The sequence below is a fragment of the Mytilus trossulus genome, chromosome 5 (assembly GCF_036588685.1).
Source record: "Mytilus trossulus isolate FHL-02 chromosome 5, PNRI_Mtr1.1.1.hap1, whole genome shotgun sequence".
In the NCBI taxonomy this organism is placed as follows: Eukaryota; Metazoa; Mollusca; class Bivalvia; order Mytilida; family Mytilidae; genus Mytilus; species Mytilus trossulus.
In genome coordinates, this window is record NC_086377.1 from 26,233,775 (window position 1) to 26,251,538 (window position 17,764).

The 17,764-nt window shown below is 33.2% G+C and overlaps 1 protein-coding gene across 1 annotated transcript; it reads right to left on the reverse strand.

Annotated features, from left to right (window-relative positions):
• Positions 1–14,823: 14,823 nt before the first annotated feature.
• On the reverse strand, positions 14,824–17,016 carry LOC134719552 (fucolectin-like). Its single transcript, XM_063582545.1, has 2 exons — positions 16,751–17,016; positions 14,824–15,057 (listed from the first exon to the last, which is right to left on the reverse strand). Exons 1-2 carry the CDS (start codon positions 16,983–16,985, stop codon positions 14,846–14,848), a joined length of 447 nt encoding a protein of 148 aa, XP_063438615.1. The 5' UTR covers positions 16,986–17,016; the 3' UTR covers positions 14,824–14,845.
• Positions 17,017–17,764: the final 748 nt, after the last annotated feature.

Below are 17,764 nucleotides of genomic sequence, written 5' to 3' on the forward strand. Positions count from 1 at the left end.
GCAGACGTTAACCAATTACACTGCTGCGTCTTGTTGTTGAAGAAAACAGATGTACAATTCCAGTATAAACTACAATGCATGATACAACTAACAACCGAAGTATGAAATAAAACAGCACCTTCGATTTCATTATACCCGAAATCAGGTTTTAAAAGAAATCTTGAACCTGCGTGCACAAAGAGTGCATATATCAGAACTGACAGAATTCTTGGTTCAAACATAATCACCACTTTGAGCGAGCCTGCTAAAATCGCAAAGAGAATATTCAGCAAATGGTAGGTATGCATTCAAGCATATCAAAGCTTATCGCCAGATTATATCTTACAAATGATATATGAATATTCAAATACGATGAAATCGATACAAGTCGTTATCTTCCTATCATGGATACTCTGTCAAGGTGTAATAGAAAGTGAACATATATAACCGCTTGTTTTCCGGCTTAAGTAAATCAAAGACGGAATACAAATACTTTAAACTTTATTAGCATGATCCGGACAGTACAGAACTAGAACCTTTACCGACTTCAATAGAATTAATAAAACCAAAGAAATGTAAAAAAAATAGATAAACGGATTACCAAATTGTCAATATACAAATGTAGCACTGAAAATATAATGTCTGAATTTGTTTTATTTTTAAATCACTTTTTCCACATCTTCCGGGTTATACATATTTGAGAAAAACATATGTTAAAATCTATCATGCAGATACGTTATCAAAAGATTTTAATTCTTTAACGGTTTTATTGCGGCTCAAAGAAAGTACTTGACAATTTGTGTATTTTTTTTAAACATTTTTAGCATCTGCAGTTCTGATTGTTTTTAATTTGATGACACTGTCATACAAGTGAGAGGTTTAGTTGGCTATTACACCAGATTCAGTCCACCATCTTCTACATAAGAAAATGTCTGCATCAAGTCAGGAATATGACAGTTGTTATCCATTCGTTTGGTGTATTTGATCAGCTTTTGATTTTGCCATTTGATTAGGTAGTTTCTGATTTGAATTTTCCTTGGAGTTTAGTATTTTTGTGATTTTTCTTTTCAATATGTACTACATTCAACAACGGGGTTACCTACACAGTAAACTCACTTTCAACAGGCCCTGATATGAAGTAATGTAAGATAATTTGTTTAAAAGAGAGGCGAAAGGGACATTCAAATTATAAGTCAAAGATAAACTGATACCGTCATGGCTCAAATGAAAAATACATGAATACAGACAAATAATCGCACACACAACTTAATATAGAAAACTAATGACTGAACAACACGAACCCCATTAAACCTGTGGATAATCTCAGGAATTTCCGAAAAGCATTTTCATCCTAAAACAATTAACAATAGGGAATGAAAAGTATCATGTGTCGTTATTTTGTTGTTGCCTTTGAGTTAACATGATAGGAACTGAATTCTCCAAATCTTATAAAGATTTATGATCTTCAGTGCTGTACAACTTTGTACTTTTTTCAGCTTCGATCTTTTATATCTGGGCGTCACTGGTGAGTCTTGTGTGGACAAGACGCGTTTTTAGCGTATTGAATTTTAAACCTGATGCTTTTTGTTATCTATTAATCATGCTTTTCTTTGTCTAATATGTTCTCCTTTTTATTTGTATTGTAGTCCTGTAATATTATGTTGTCATTTCAATGTTATATTTAACTTTGCCATTAAAGTGCGAGGTTTGGCATGCCATAAACCCAGGTTCAACCCACCACTTGTATTCCCCTTTAAAAGTGTCCTGTACCAAGTCAGGAAGATGGCCATTGTTATAATATTGTTCGTTTCTGTGTGTGTTGCATTTTAACGTTAGTCGTTTGTGTTTTCTCTTATTTTTGAGATATTGAGATAAGACGTGGCACGGTACTTGTCTATCCCAAATTCATGTATTTGGTTTTGATGTAAAATTTATATTTGTTATTCTCGTTGTGTTTTGTCTGTTGCTTGGTCCGTTGTTGTGTGTGTTGCGTTTCGGTTTTGTGTCGTTGTTCTCCTCTTATATTTAATGCGTTTCCCTCGGTTTTAGTTTGTTACCCCGATTTTGTTTTTTGTCCATGGATTTATGAGTTTTGAACAGCGGTATACTACTGTTGCCTTTATTAGGTCAGATCCCTTTTGATAATGTCCGCATGATTATAAGAGATTTCTTGATTATTTGAAGAAAGATGTCTCCATGATGTTGGATGTTAAGAAACTTAGCAATTTACTGTTGAATAATTAAAAAAAATCTTTTCGTATACGTTTTTAGCCATGATTGATAAATAAGAGAATAAAATGGAAACATAGAATATGTTTAAAAAAAAAGATAACAATTGGACAAAAGGACAAAAAACATCACAAGGCCACCAATGGAAAGAATAATTGTGTAAGATAAAACGGTACTTTTTTTATCTAAACTCATACATAAAACCTCTAATTGGATTTTAAGTTATGCGTGTAAACAATTGTAGAAATAAAGCTGATGAAGAAATATAGACAAAACCATCTCGTGGGATCTTCATATATATATGTAAAGATAAATGTGAAATTAGAGTCACGACAAAACAAAACAAATCAATATTCACGATGGATCAAGGACACTTTGGTACCTATCTATAATACTAAAATAACGAGGTCCAATTTGTCAGTCATCATGGGGTAAAAACGACAAATCAAAAAATCAACTTTATATATAGCTTATATAGGACAATGGTGTAGATTAAAAATTATACCACTCCAGACCCTTTTGTTTTCCACATAATTAAAATTGCCCATAATTAACAAGTTCTGAGTCGAATCCGATACCGATACCAATAGTATATTCACCTGTTTGTTAGGTATTACCTTATCTGTACCTTCCGCATCTGACATGCGCATCACCAAACGGTGTATTAAGGATTTTGCTCTATACAAGTCACGGGTCATAATCACAAGGTTGACACTACTAAATTCAATCATTGTCAAATTGTTCCCTTTTGTAGTATTTTAATCAATAAGACTTTCGAAGATAACAATACAAATACTAAAACTCTGGACTTAAAATAAGGCATATAGATACTGTTTTCAATTTGCTAGCGGGCATGGCGTATAACAGCGAAACAAAGAATACAACTTTATTTATAACTAATACTAGTATACACAATGCTGTTGATTAAAAAATTATTCCTTCCCTGACTTTTTGTTTTCCAAAAAATTGATATAACCAATAATTGATAAGTTCCAGGTCGACAGGTTCAAATAGAAAGATTTGGAAGCAGAGAAAACTTTGTATCTTTTAATCGGCATGACTTTATCAGATCCCAAAACCAATACTTAAATAAGGCTTACGCATAGTTATATACTCTAATTCAGTCACGGACCCGCGATATCACGAGTATATTCTAGTTGAATATAGGAATATGGTTCGGTGTTAAAGGAAAATAATGTGTGTCTTTATAAGGATTGAATACAAACACAACGCCATGTTTTGGTTTTGTTCTCCGCTATTTTTCTCGACTCCAAGGTACTAGTAATGTTGACTGTCGATGCACTCATGTTATCGTGATCGCCTGTAAAATATAGACAGAATGTCGTGGATTCGATACATAACTGAGAGGAGCCAATTATTTTGATAACTTTTACGCCCAACATGCCTTTCGGTCAAACACCAAATTAAGTAATATCATTGGTTGATTTTTGAGTCTGTGTACGATAATCGTGCTCGAAAAATGTATGACTGTAAGTCAAAGATTGCATGCTTTGCTATACAATGTGGTGGAATTGTGCATTTCTAAAGTGTAACCATAAGTTGGTTATTTTTGCGGGTTGAAAATTTCGCGATTTTCATTTAATAAGGTGTACGAAATATTTTGGCGGTTAAAATTTGGCGAATTCAATACTTTTATCACTACCTTTGTATGTACACTTTTAAATTAGAGGAATTTAATTTGGCGATTGTGTTCTATCTGTGAACATAAGCGAAAATGTAAATCCCGTGAAAATTACCCGTTATACGGTATGTCTTCCTGCGTAACCTTGTCAGCTATAGCTAGCATGTATAAATTTGACTCAGCATAGACATTGTCTAGTAAAAAGCAGGTTTTATATACCTGTAATTGACAGGTTGTTGAACTGGATTTTCATGTAATATTTGTCACTGGACGTTAATCAGTCATCTGTCAATCAAACAATGTGTCGACACAAACGTTCTTGAAGAAGGTTACACCAAATCCGCTCATCGAACGCAGCAAACTGAAGCGTGACCCATGTTTCAGTTTGCTGCGTTCGAAATTTTTTGACAATGACTTTTTTTTCCTTATGCATGTTAAAACGAATATTTATTTTTTTTGCTGTTGTTTTTTTTTCTATGGTCTGAAGAGAACCTGTCTCTTTGGCACATTCCCCATTTCCATTCTCAATTTTATTTGTTTTTTAGAGTGTTACAGCAGTTTAATGTAGAAAAATGTATTTCCTTTCTTATTTACACAATTTATTCAAAAGAAATATAAATTAATACTGATTCAAATGAGTCAATATAGTTTTCACTCTTTTGCAAATGTTTTACAAAGCCTAACAGTAGTGATAAATGTGCTGTTCGATCGCTAAAACCCGGATGCTGTAAACCCGTAATATAGGACACGGACGCCACACCCTAATATTGGATCAATTAACCCTTTGTGTTGGACCATTTGATCCTTAAATCGGGACGCAACTCAATACCCTAGCATTGGACCAGGCAGAATTTGGTTCATTTAAGCGAGACGACTTTTAAAGATAAAATGGAGTAAACTCTACATAACAACATAACGTCGACTATAATTATCTGTTAGCTACATGCACGTAATATGTACGTAAAAAGCGCGTTGGATAAGTTTGGACACGTTTAAGGTACGGTATATACGACTCAAGATCGTTCGACTTTCACTTTGACGTATGCGGGGCAAGTTTTAACATATGTCTGGCGTAGTTTCATCGGTCCATTAACTATAATACGTACCCGTGGCGTATCAAAAACATATTGTGACATTCAACGAAACTTAATCTGGCTTTTTTATATAGAGGCATATGTACGTGAATTTACAAGACCATGTGTATCCAGAAGAAGTAAGAACAATAAAATTGAGAATAGAAATGGGGAAAATGTCAAAGGGACAGCAACTCGACCGCAGAACAGATACCAGCCGAAGGTCACCTATGGATCTTCAACCCAACGAGAAAATCCCACACCTGAATGAATGAAGCACCTTTATAATTGAAGCAGGAAATCATTTGTCTGTTCTTATATTTCTTTAGTAATGTTGTACAATAAAAACATGTCAAAGAATTTTTACGTTCTTATATTCTGGTTTTTTTTCTGAAATATAGGGCTGAATGATACATGAAAGCTTCTGATTTCTATAGGTAAACCAGGTATAGATTTAATTCCAGTAAAACGTTTGATTGAAGTCAATGGATATTTTTTTTTTTGCTGAATTGATCCTATTCACTTAGACAACATTCCCCTTTTTACATGAGAAAGTAAAACAATGATGATTGTGTTTTGCCAATGAACTCCGTCGACGTGATATATTAATCCGTTACATTTATTTGATTAATAATTGATTTCTGGTGAGATGGTGTCCGAAATAATCAACATATGACTAGAAATTCACATTAAGATTAGTTTAATCTTATATACAGGTAGTAATATTACTTGCTATAAGTCTTTTCTTATTTTTCAAATATATTTAAGGAATGACTGTAATATTTGTTCTGTCTTTGAAGAAATAACATAAAAAAAATGCGTACCGGGTTATTTAACAGTGTGCATCACATTTTTTTTTATGTTATATCGATTAGACAGAAAAAAGTATTACAGTCAATTCTTATATTTTAATTCTAAGTTCCATTTTAAACCGTAGAAAACCATGAAAAAAACGTTGATGACGTCACGGTCACATGACTAAATTATATCCATAGGCTCATAACAAAATAACGTTAGCCAATCATAAGACGCGTTATATTCAAAATTAAATTATTATAATTTAAACATTGTTATCTCTGGTAGTAAGGTTCTTTGTGTGTGTGGTTTTTTAATTCAATATTTCAAAAATATAAACGTGCTAAAAATAAACCACATCTTCTGTTTTATATTGTTAGTTACATGATGTGTTAGTAACCTAATACAATATAAACAAAGTTCACTGACCCTATAAATGTCGTATTACGTCACTAGCACACCGTGTAACGAATTTATCTTACAGACTATCTTCACAAATTAGTATTTAGACCATCGGCCTATGGGAGTGATTAAGTCTTCAATAATTAGTTTAAATATGTTTGAGAACCTGCTTCCATTGGTCTATACAAAAACAGAATGCATACAACAACAACATGTTAGCTTTAAATTTGCTTTATGAACGTATTTCAGTAGTTATTATCAGTTCCTTCGTCTGTTTAAACCTTTTATATTTCATTTTTGTTTTGACAGGGAGGTAACCCCTTTCTAACCCCATTTGGTTGTTAATTCTATTTATAAACTAACCATATGTATTATAGGACTGTTATATTATAATTATATTAGTATAATAGTCCCAGATATATCTTAGGGCACCCTATATCAAATATGTATAGTCCCCTCGTGTAGTCCATTAACCAATCATATCCCCATTAATCTATAGGAGAGAACTTTAGATAAAATCATATATAGATGTTTACTTCTTTTTTTATCTTTCATTAACGACTCTAATTGCAATTGTGCACTACTCAGAAGCGAGTAACACAAATAACAAAGAAAAGGAAATATTGACAATAGTGAAAACATGATAACATGTGTGTATCAAAATTACGAAGTTAAAACTCGGACGATGGTGCAACAACCAAAATACTTATTATAAATACAGTGTGAAAAGTCTTGACTTATCAATATATCAGTGAAACATGTATATGTTTTGTGTGCATAGTGATCCACTAAGCCCACAAAACACTTATACTGTACCCCTATTTAGACAAGTTTACCTATTATGTCTGTTTTGTTCACGAATCGTTGTAAAACCAGTAAAATTTGATGCGACTGTCAAACAAGTGAGAGGTTTAGCGCTATAAAACCAGGTTTAATACATCATTTTCTATATTAGAAAATGCCTGTACCTATTCAGGAATATGACAGTTGATGTTTATTCGTTTGATGTGTTTTATCATTTGATTTTGCAATCGGATTAGGGACTTTTTGTTTTTAGTTTTCATCGGAGTTCAGTAATTTTGTTATTTTCCTTTCTGAAACAAAAGCACAAGGTACCAATCTAAGACTACTCGCAATTACTGAAAGCTAGTTCAAAGCTTGGACTTATGTAGTATGAGTGCAATAGTATCAGTTCAAAGCCATTTCAAACCAATAAATAAACTTGTGTTTTCCCAAAATAAAAGAACAGTCGATCCAAAACATTTTTCTCATTTTCCTAACACTACATGTACCAATATTTTTATTGATAAAAATATGATGTGTTATTTCACATGTATATTTTAAAGGCCACGAAAAGACAAATGTAAAACAACTCTAAGGAGAAAACTAACGCCATTAATTTTTGTACTAAATAATGGAAAAAAACAAATATGCAACACAGCAGCAAACGACTGAGTCATCATTAAAACGGTTATGTATAATTAAAACTGGACATGTGCATACTGCAATCGTATTACACAAAGTATATAATAATACGACAGCATAACCCGAGTGAAACTTGACCTGTTGAATCTTTACAAGTTCATCATTCACAACAACAATCACTATGTTTAACTTCTGCGATTGATTTTTTCATAAAATCTGCTTCTAATTATATGTATACTGATTTAGTGAGTACTGTAGTGTTTCAAAGTTTTATTTATCACTTAAACAAACATTTATATATCTGTATAAATATATATATACAAACGCTCCTACTAACTTAGACCCATTGGTGGCCTTCGGTTGTTGTCGGCTCTATGGTCGGGTTGTTGTCGCTTTGACACATTCACCATTTCCTTTCTTAATTTTATTCTTATATAAAAAAAGAAATGTGTTATTCATATAGATTAACCATACAAATAGTATGACGTTCAATATAAGGGTTCTTCATTATTAAACCATTTTATAAATTCTAAAACTTTTTTCTGGCATTTGTAACAGCGTTAACGTACTTTGGTGGCAATTTTAAAAAGACATTCGATGTAGAAGTTATCCATTTAATGATTTAATAAATATCTGTCATGTTCTTTATAAATGTTAAATCTGCCAAACATCCAATATATTTCTCATATTCCATATAAATATTCATTCCACCGAACACTGAATATTACTTTACGAGACAATCAGCTGTCATTATAATTCATAGTGAACATGTATACAGTTTTGGTTTTCGTCATCATGAAAGAATGCGGATTAGCCTGTTATAACAACACCAAGGTACATTGTATGCACCCAGAACAGGACAGATATGACATGCAGGTCTATAGTGTATCGTCAGAACCAAGTTTACAAATGTATCCTGTAAATAAAACAAGTAAGTATAATACTGGCTGTATGTTAAAAGGTTTCGTGTTTTGTTTTTGTATGGTTAAGCTCGTCGTCTTGATAATAAGTTTAGCCATTCCTAACACTTGGCCTCGAGTATTTTGAAAAAAAGATGTATCGTCGAAATGAGTATATGGTGCAGGAAGATTTTTACAAAATGGCAAGTCAGTTTGCCAAGTGTTAGAAAAAAAAGAGTACATTATAAATCTAGTGCGTTTGAAAATATTGTATAGATACACCTTTAACATGAACATAATATTTCCCACTCGCACCTGATCAATATATAATTCGGTCACGTATTTGATCACCTACCTTCGGTAAAAAAAACAACTAACAAAATTTGACAATTAGGACTGAAGTGAGTGCATCTGCCTGCGCGGGATTCGAACTCACAACTTCGATGTTGACAGGGTAGTTAAACAATAGTTCGACTACTTAGACCAATCCACTGGCTATTGATATCCCTAAAATATGGGTAAGAAAAAATCCTATCTATTAGAACTATACGTTTACAAAAACAAACACACTTGTCATGACGGTGTGATGTAGAGCCTACCATATGAGTTGGGGTTTGCTCGTAGTTTGTGTATATATCTGTCGGTTGATTTTCAATGTTCAATAATATGACACATCTCCTTATGTTTTTATATCTGTTCTTTCAATATATTTCTTTTGTTTATTTTAGAATCTGGCAATCGGGAAAATTGCGAGTCAACGAATTTGACAAATATTGTATCTCCTTCTTCATGGGGAAAATTGTACCCTATCGCCAAATCCGGAGAGTCGTATTTGATTTGGTTAAACGATTCAAATTACTTTACAGTTGACGTAAGCGATAGCTGTCTAGCCTCCTATTAGAAAATACAGATATGGTTTTAAATCAAAGGATGAAAGTTAAATATCCTTTAACTCTACTTTCCGCTATATAGATGACGTTCTTTCACTAAACAATTCAAAATTTGGTGACTATGTGGATCGCATCTATCCCATCGAATTGGAGATAAAGGATACTACAGATACAATTAAGTCGGCTTCATATCTTGACTTACATCTAGAAATTGACAATGAGGGTCGGTTGAAGACAAAACTTTACGACAAAAGAGATGATTTCAGCTTTCCAATTGTGAACTTTCCGTTTCTAAGTAGCAACATTCCAGCAGCACCTGCATACGGGGTATATATCTCCCAATTGATACGATATTCCCGTGCTTGCATTTCCTATCATGATTTTCTTGATAGAGGGTTACTTCTCACAAGGAAGCTATTAAACCAAGAGTTCCAAATGGTGAAGTTGAAATCATCCCTTCGTAAATTTTACGGACGCTATCACGAGTTGGTTGACCGTTATGGAATAACCGTTTCACAAATGATATCGGATATGTTCCTTACGTCGTAACTACAATCCCCTTCCCTTTCATGAATTTGACCTACTGAATTATATTATTTACCGGATTTGTAATCACATAAGCAACACGACGGGTGCCGCATGTGGAGCAGGATCTGCCTACCCTTCCGGAGCACCTGAGATCACCCCTAGTTTTTGGTTGGGTTCGTGTTGTTTATTCTTTAGTTTTCTATGTTGTGTCATGTGTACTATTGTTTTTCTGTTTGTCTTTTTCATTTTTAGCCATGGCGTTGTCAGTTTGTTTTAGATTCACGAGGTTGACTGTCCCTTTGGTATCTTTCGTCCCTCTTTTAAATACTTGGAAGGCTTTCTTGAAATTTGCCAAAAATGGAATAGTTATTCGGAACATTTTATGTGACCCCTACACAATCTACAATACCAGATTACTAGTAATAAATATTATGAGTTTGTAAGATTTATGAGTTTGACTGTCCCTTTTGTATCTTTCATCCCTCTTTTATAAGAAAAAAATTTCCCTTGAGGCAAAAACAAAATTATCTGGTTCTCAGCATAAAAAATAATTGACGTAGATTTTGAGAGAGAATGGAACACGAACTGTGTCTGTGTAAAACTGGCCTTAGATATATCGACTAATCTTTTCATTCTGATTAAATAAAAAAACAAACTGAACGTAAAACATGTTTCATGTCTGTGTCATTTTGGTCTTTTGCGGATAGTTATCTAATTGGCATTCATACCACATCTTCTTTTTTATATTCATTAGTAATTTCAATGTTATTCTTCAAAATTCAAAAAGCAGGTACAAATAATTCAGAATAATCCTATGTATCAGAAAAATAAGCAGAACAACTAAAGAACCAATGGAAGATTAGACAACAGAAAAAAATCATACAGCAACATTCATTTTTTTTGGTAGAAATTATGTTTTGTTTTCTTTACTTCAAGACCGTTACTTACTGCTACCCACTGGGACGTTTGGAATAACATAGTGTCTGAATAATTCATAGAAATATATTTGTGAATGCTCTTAAGCAATTAAAACTGATATGCTTGCAATTTCGTTTTGTTTTACTCGACAGTGATGACAAATTTTGGGATAAGAGATGGTGGAATTATTATTTGAAGATAATCTCACAAAGTGATGGTATGAGTACAAAGGAGTAACGTAGTCAAGTTATTCCAAGCCCTGGTACTTAATTAAGATGAAATGTGCATGTATTTGCATGTATGTGCATGTATTGCATCAATGAGATATAAAGAGAAACAAAAAAACGCAAAAATAAAATGCATCTTAAGATGAAAACATATCAAATGAAAAAAAATATGTTATGTTCCTGACTTTGCGGAGGGATTTCTATATATCGAAAATGGTGGATTCAACCTGGATTTTGGCAAGCTTAACCTCTCACTTTTATGACAGTGTCACACAATTTCATTATATTGACATCAATTTGTTAAAAAACAAAACAAAACAGACAAAAAAGGTACAAATTTCAAAAAAGGAGTACAGCAATCAACATTGTGTTATAATCTTATCACTATTATACAAACATTTTCAACAGATTAATAAAGTTATCAATACCCGTACTACTGTTATGATTAACATAGATCCGGTTCCTTCTATTCTCAATAACTATAAAAGAAAATTAACAAGATGCCATGTAAATACCGTAGTTCCTATTGTCTAATGCCCCCCCCCCCCCCCCCCCCCCCCCCCCCATTTTCTAAAAACTGTCATTTTCGTATGTGATAATTTTAATTTGGTACATTCTGCTTCACTTGATTATTTCATCAGAAACGCTCAAACCAAAAATTGTAATGTCGAGAAAATCTACTAGATTAATCCACGATGTGATTAATCACTTATTTTGAGGACGTACCTTAGAGGATAGGCAACATCTACCCCAAATAAACGTTGCCGCTTTAAAAATATGAAACCTTGAAAATAACCACATCTTTATCATGTCAACGTTGCCACCTACAGAATATGTAACCTTAAAGTATAAACAAATCGTCTTCAGGTTAACGTTACCGTCCGAGGGACTTGGCACCTTAAACCAATAAAAAAACAATTATTCATCATTGCAACGTTTCCACTTAGGGGACCTTAAACATTAATTAACAAAAAAACTACCTCATGTCAATTTTGCCAATCTAGGCACTTGGATCTTAGAAAGTCAAAATTTACCTCATATCAACGTTGCCACCTTATGGACTTAGAACCTTAAAAGGTAGAAAAATCTACCATTAGTCACAGTTGCACTAGGCATTGTGAACCTTGAATAAAAAAAAACTCATCTACTTTGGGTCAACGTTGCCACCCGAGGGACTTGGAACCTTAAAAAGTTAACATTTACCTCATATACAAGTTGCCGTCTGAGGGATTTACAACCTTAAAGAACAAACAAATCTTCATCGGGTCAAAGTTGCCACCCAATGGATATTGAACCTTAAAAAGCCAAAAACTACATCAAGTCAATGCTGTCGAAGTTAGGGAAAAGAAACCTGAAACGAATAACCCAATCTTCATCAAAATTCTAGTCAAACTTAGATTTAACCTCAAACTAATTGCAACAGAAAATGTTTTAATTCTAATCTATAGCTATATGTCCTTTATATACACATAAAAAAGTCCCATAAAATCTATCTTGAGGAAAACTCAAAATCAGTATTTAAAATTTCCTATGGAAATTAACATTGGAAGGGGAGGTAACTCTTGCAAAAATGAGTCTTTTTTTATAATCTTTTTTGTTTTTTTCTTAAAATTTATGTAAAGTATGATACTTTGATGGGGTTGTAAGTATGTATTTGACTAAATTGTATAATCTCCTGCTTATGAAATGCACAAAACCGAAGTGTTATGGGTAGTTGTTTTTTTTCATGCATTTTTCATTCAAGAAATTGCAAATCTGAAGCTTTGTGACCATTTTGAAAAAATGATGTGAAGATTTGATATTGTTTATATCTGTATATTATTTTTTTCAGCAACTTACTTATCTAAAGAAACTTTAAACCACAAAAAGAAGAATACATGCCTAATTATTTTGATTAAATTTGAGATTTTTTACCTTGACATGTTAAAAATATCAATAAAAGGTCAACTAATGAATTACGAAATCTAGATTATAGCTTCATAAAAGATATGAAAACACCTTTAGAGTTGTGTGTTATAGTATAAAGACCGCTAAAACGTCAATAATCAATACATTCTGATGAATAGAAGTGGTGAAGTATTAATTTTGTATCAATTTTTATTGATATTTCTGCCTTTTTGCAAGAGTTATCTCCCTTTTCAATGCAAATCTCAATAGGAATTTTAAATGATGATTTTTTCAGTCTTCCTCAAGTTAGATTTTATGGGACTTTTTTCTGTGTATATTTGGGGTATAATGCAAAAGATTACAACTTAAAAATCTTCTGTTGCAATTACTTTCAGGTTAGGGGCAAATTTATGCTAGATTGACTAGACTAAAAGTCACCGTTGCTGCATGCGAAATTTACAACATTACGGGATAAACAAATCTACCTCAGGTCAAAGGTGCCAGAATGATTTACAACCTCAAATGAATGAACAAATCTTTATAATGTCAACTTTGCTTGAGGAATTAGAAATCTTAAACAAATCACACATCTTCATCAGGTCAACGTTGCCGACTGAAGGATTTACAACCTCAAAGGAATACTGTAAATTCAGAAATTATTGCGTTCATTTATTATTGCGATTTTTTCATTTTAGACTGAAATGCGATTTTAATTTTTACGATTTTGAATAAAGACCTGCTGTGTTCATATAGAATATTCAAAAATGCGAGTTTAAATTATTGCGTTTACGACTCGCATTTTTCGCAATAATAAAAACCTCGCAATAATTTCTGAATTTACAGTAACCAAATCTACCTCAGGTCAACGTTGCCCTGTGAATTAAAAACATTAAACAAATAACCACATCTACCTCGGGTCAACGTTACCTTTGGAACTAGAAATCTTTAACAGATAAACACATCGGCCTCGGGTCAACGTTGCAACTACGGGGTTAGGTACCTTAAAGGAATAACCCAAATCTACTTCTGGCCAATGTTGCCGCTTACATGTTGGAACCTCAAGTTCTTAAAAACTCATTTTGTTATCAACGGAGGATTTAGGAAGGGTATTTCGTTTATCATAACAAATATATCAGTACACTTAAGCTGATACCCGCCACCTCACCCCTCACCCCCGAGTGACTAGAAGCGTACCAAAACTGTACTTCCCCATATCGTAATAGAAATTAAAAATATTTAAATTTGGTGCGTAGAAAGCGCTTTTCATGTTTACATATTTATACACATTACTCATTTGGATAGATATTTACCCTTTCGTTATTTTTGACGCCAATTTATAATTCTTTTAATCTCTGACGACTGCCGCTAAGAAATCTCATCGTAATGATATAAATGCAGTGCTAATAAAACAAACGTACGATTCTATACAAATATACCTTTTCCTTCCACATAACATGAACTTTTGGAATAATCTTCAGCAGGTAAGCTCGCGAACTGACCTTTGTCATCAACGACAATGTATAGCATTAATAGTTATCAAAGGTACCAGGATTATAATTTAGTACGCCAGACGCGCGTTTCGTCTACATAAGACTCATCAGTGACGCTCAAATCAAAATATTTATAAAAGCCAAACAAGTATAAAGTTGAAGAGCATTGAGGATCCAAAATTCCAAAAAGTTGTGCCAAATACTGCTAAGGTAATCTATACCTGGGATAAGAACATCCTTAGATTAAACCTTCAACAGCTTATATATAGAGAAAAAAACAGAAACCACGTATTTTGTTGTCCTTTTAACCTTAATGTTATAGGGATTTTCTGTATAGCAGTTTCGGTCTTTTGGATACATATGTAGAAAACAAAAACCAAATTTTAAAAGAGATTCGGTATATTGATAGACAATATCTAAACACAATATAATTTGCATTTCAACTTTCGAGAGTATATATATCATGTAAAAATCTCCATTTCACACAAGGATAAATACTCAGGATACCATCCCAACACGATCTGAGCACGGACAAATTGTCCAATTGTATTCTCCTGGCAAAACATATTGACGCTCTCTCCAGTAAGACCGGGTCCCTCGAAGTATCCACAGATTCCAGGAAACGATACACCGTCTAGACCAGCTCTCACTTCGACGTCATGCAACCTGTCACCTGTAAAAAATAAACACCAATTAAATCACAATGACAACTTATTCTCCCTCATTTTTATCTGCTTTTTATGTTCCTTTATTCAAATACTATCAATTAATTACAGTTTAAATGTGTTATTTGAAACAGAGAAGCTACATACATAACATCCCTAGGAATGTACTATTGAACTCGCTATAATATATCAGCATTTCGTGTGTATTTTTAGCCAGAAACCATCTTTTTTACAAAAGAATAACCAACGATCATATATAACCTGATTTGAACATAAATATAAATGGAGCACGCGTAATCGGATTTTCCTTAAGGTGTAAGATATATGTTATAGTGTGTGATAACATTTTGTGAGGGAATTCGATGTTTGCTATACCAATGTTCACTCCAACGCAATTTATGACAATACCACTGTACCAATCAGAATGAATTTTTTTGCAGTGTTTTAAGAAATGGTTTTACTATGTTGTCGCGTATTATTTGTGACATTCAAAGTTTTAAAAAGGGCAAATTGTCTGTTTAAAGTCAATGATTATGTAGACTTTTGGAGCCAAAACTTTCTACAGCCTAAAATACGCAAATAAAAGATCCATAAACTATACCAATACAGAACGACATGTTCACGAAATTATAGCAAATCATTTGGTTTACAAATTATTATTCTTTATTGCAAAATGATGAACTTAAAATATCTGACATGTTCTCCCTACCCAGTTTCCCCCTATTACTTTTTATGATGTGGACTGGTCATTGCTATTGAATCGTAGGCAATTTGATTGGATTAAGTTGTTATTAGTTTACCTTCAAACTTGTTTATGCTTTCCATACATGACTATTGATTAATAAGAACGTGAAAGAATGTGTACGTTAACTAAAATGGCCTTCAAACTAGAAACTGGACTAGTCAATATTATGTTTTATCAATGAAAGTTAAGGTATGAGAGGTAAGAATTGCCACTTCTTCTATTTTCCAAAAAATTTCCGAAATTCACAGTTGATACATTATTTTTTAAAAGCCTATTATGGAGACAAAAAAGAACGTTTACAAATAGGACTTTTTGTTCCATTAAACAAGTCATTTTTTGAGAGAAATGCCAAAATATATTTTACGCACAGCTACGCAGGTAAAATTATTATTTACCATAGCAAAAAAAGTCTCATTCGGATATGTTAATTGCAATCAATCCCAAACTGAAGTAGTAAGTAAACAAAGTTAACATATGTCCAATCTGCCTATTTCTGGACATCAAAAGTCAATACAATCGTTTTAAAGTCAAATTCGTCTAATCACAAAATCTTGTTAGGCACTATAATCCTGATAGCTCCCTTATTCCAATTTTCAATGTTGACATACGGTTAAAAACACATATTAAAGATTACTTCTGAACTTGATTGTCAAATATGCCGAATCCAAAAAAGGTTTTACTTATATTTTCTGTGAAATATATAAACCACATTATGAATAGATGAGCACCCATGTCATTTCATGGATCATTCCGCGGATTTCGGATCGCGAATTCCGATGTGTACACCGCCTTGAATTTGAAGTTAGGAATAAACGGAGCAATGAGACAACAAAAAGCATGGAAAAATCAAAAATCGGTCTTAAATTACGTGTCTATGTAATGATAGAGAAAGAAAATGGTGCTGTAAAAAAAAAATCTTTTGAATCGTTACCAACTCCATCTTGCCAATAGCTTACCATGTCCATCTTGTCTGTTAACCAGGACAACTTTCTTTATTTCAAACGTATCCTGAAGATCAATTATAAGCCATGGATTAAATTCACCACGTGTATGCGTACACCAGTATCCATTTTGAAGGTTCAGCACAAGTCCATCAGTCGCAAAGGCGGCCCCATACGTTCCTACTGCTTCAAACGTAGAGCTCTGTGTTGCGGGCTTTAACATAGCTATGTTCACTTCGGCTGATTTCATTTCTAAAAACAAACAAGTTTGAGCTTTCTTAATATCTTTGGACTGCTTCACTCTATCATAGGTTATATGTGTGCATGTGGTGGTTGATATGGTATTGGAAATGTGGTGTTTTTAGATAATGATTGATATTAAATGGATGTCGTAGATGGGATAAACAATGACCAGGTTCAACCCACCATTGTTTTCTTACAATGTCCTGTACAAGTCAGGAAAATGGCCACTGTTATACAATAGTTCATTTCTGTGTGTGTTACATTTTAGTGTTATGTTTCTGTTGTGTCTCTTCTTATATTTGATGTGTTTCCCTCAGTTTTAGTTTGTAACTCAGATTGTTGTTTTGTTTTCTCAATCGATTTATGAATTTCGATCAGAGGTATACTATTGTTGCCTTTATTTTGTATACGATATTAAGATAAAATTTTCTGAATTTTAAACTGGCTGTTCAGTGTTTAGTGCCAATGTGTTTTTGTGGAGTGTGGTTTTCTGTTCTTTCAGCTGGCTGAGAGAAAAGGTCAATAACCACGGTCTAGTTATAATTGATGATATGGGAGGGGACCCTCAATCCTACATTTTCTATATGGGCGTCAAGTTGGTTACCTATTCCCTATTCCCTATTCGTTACCTATTCCCTATTCCCTATTCGTTACCTATTCGTTACCTATTCCCTATTCCCTATTCGTTACCTATTTGTTACCTATTCCCTATTCCCTATTCGTTACCTATTCCCTATTCCCTATTCGTTACCTATTCCCTATTCCCTATTCGTTGCCTATTCGTTA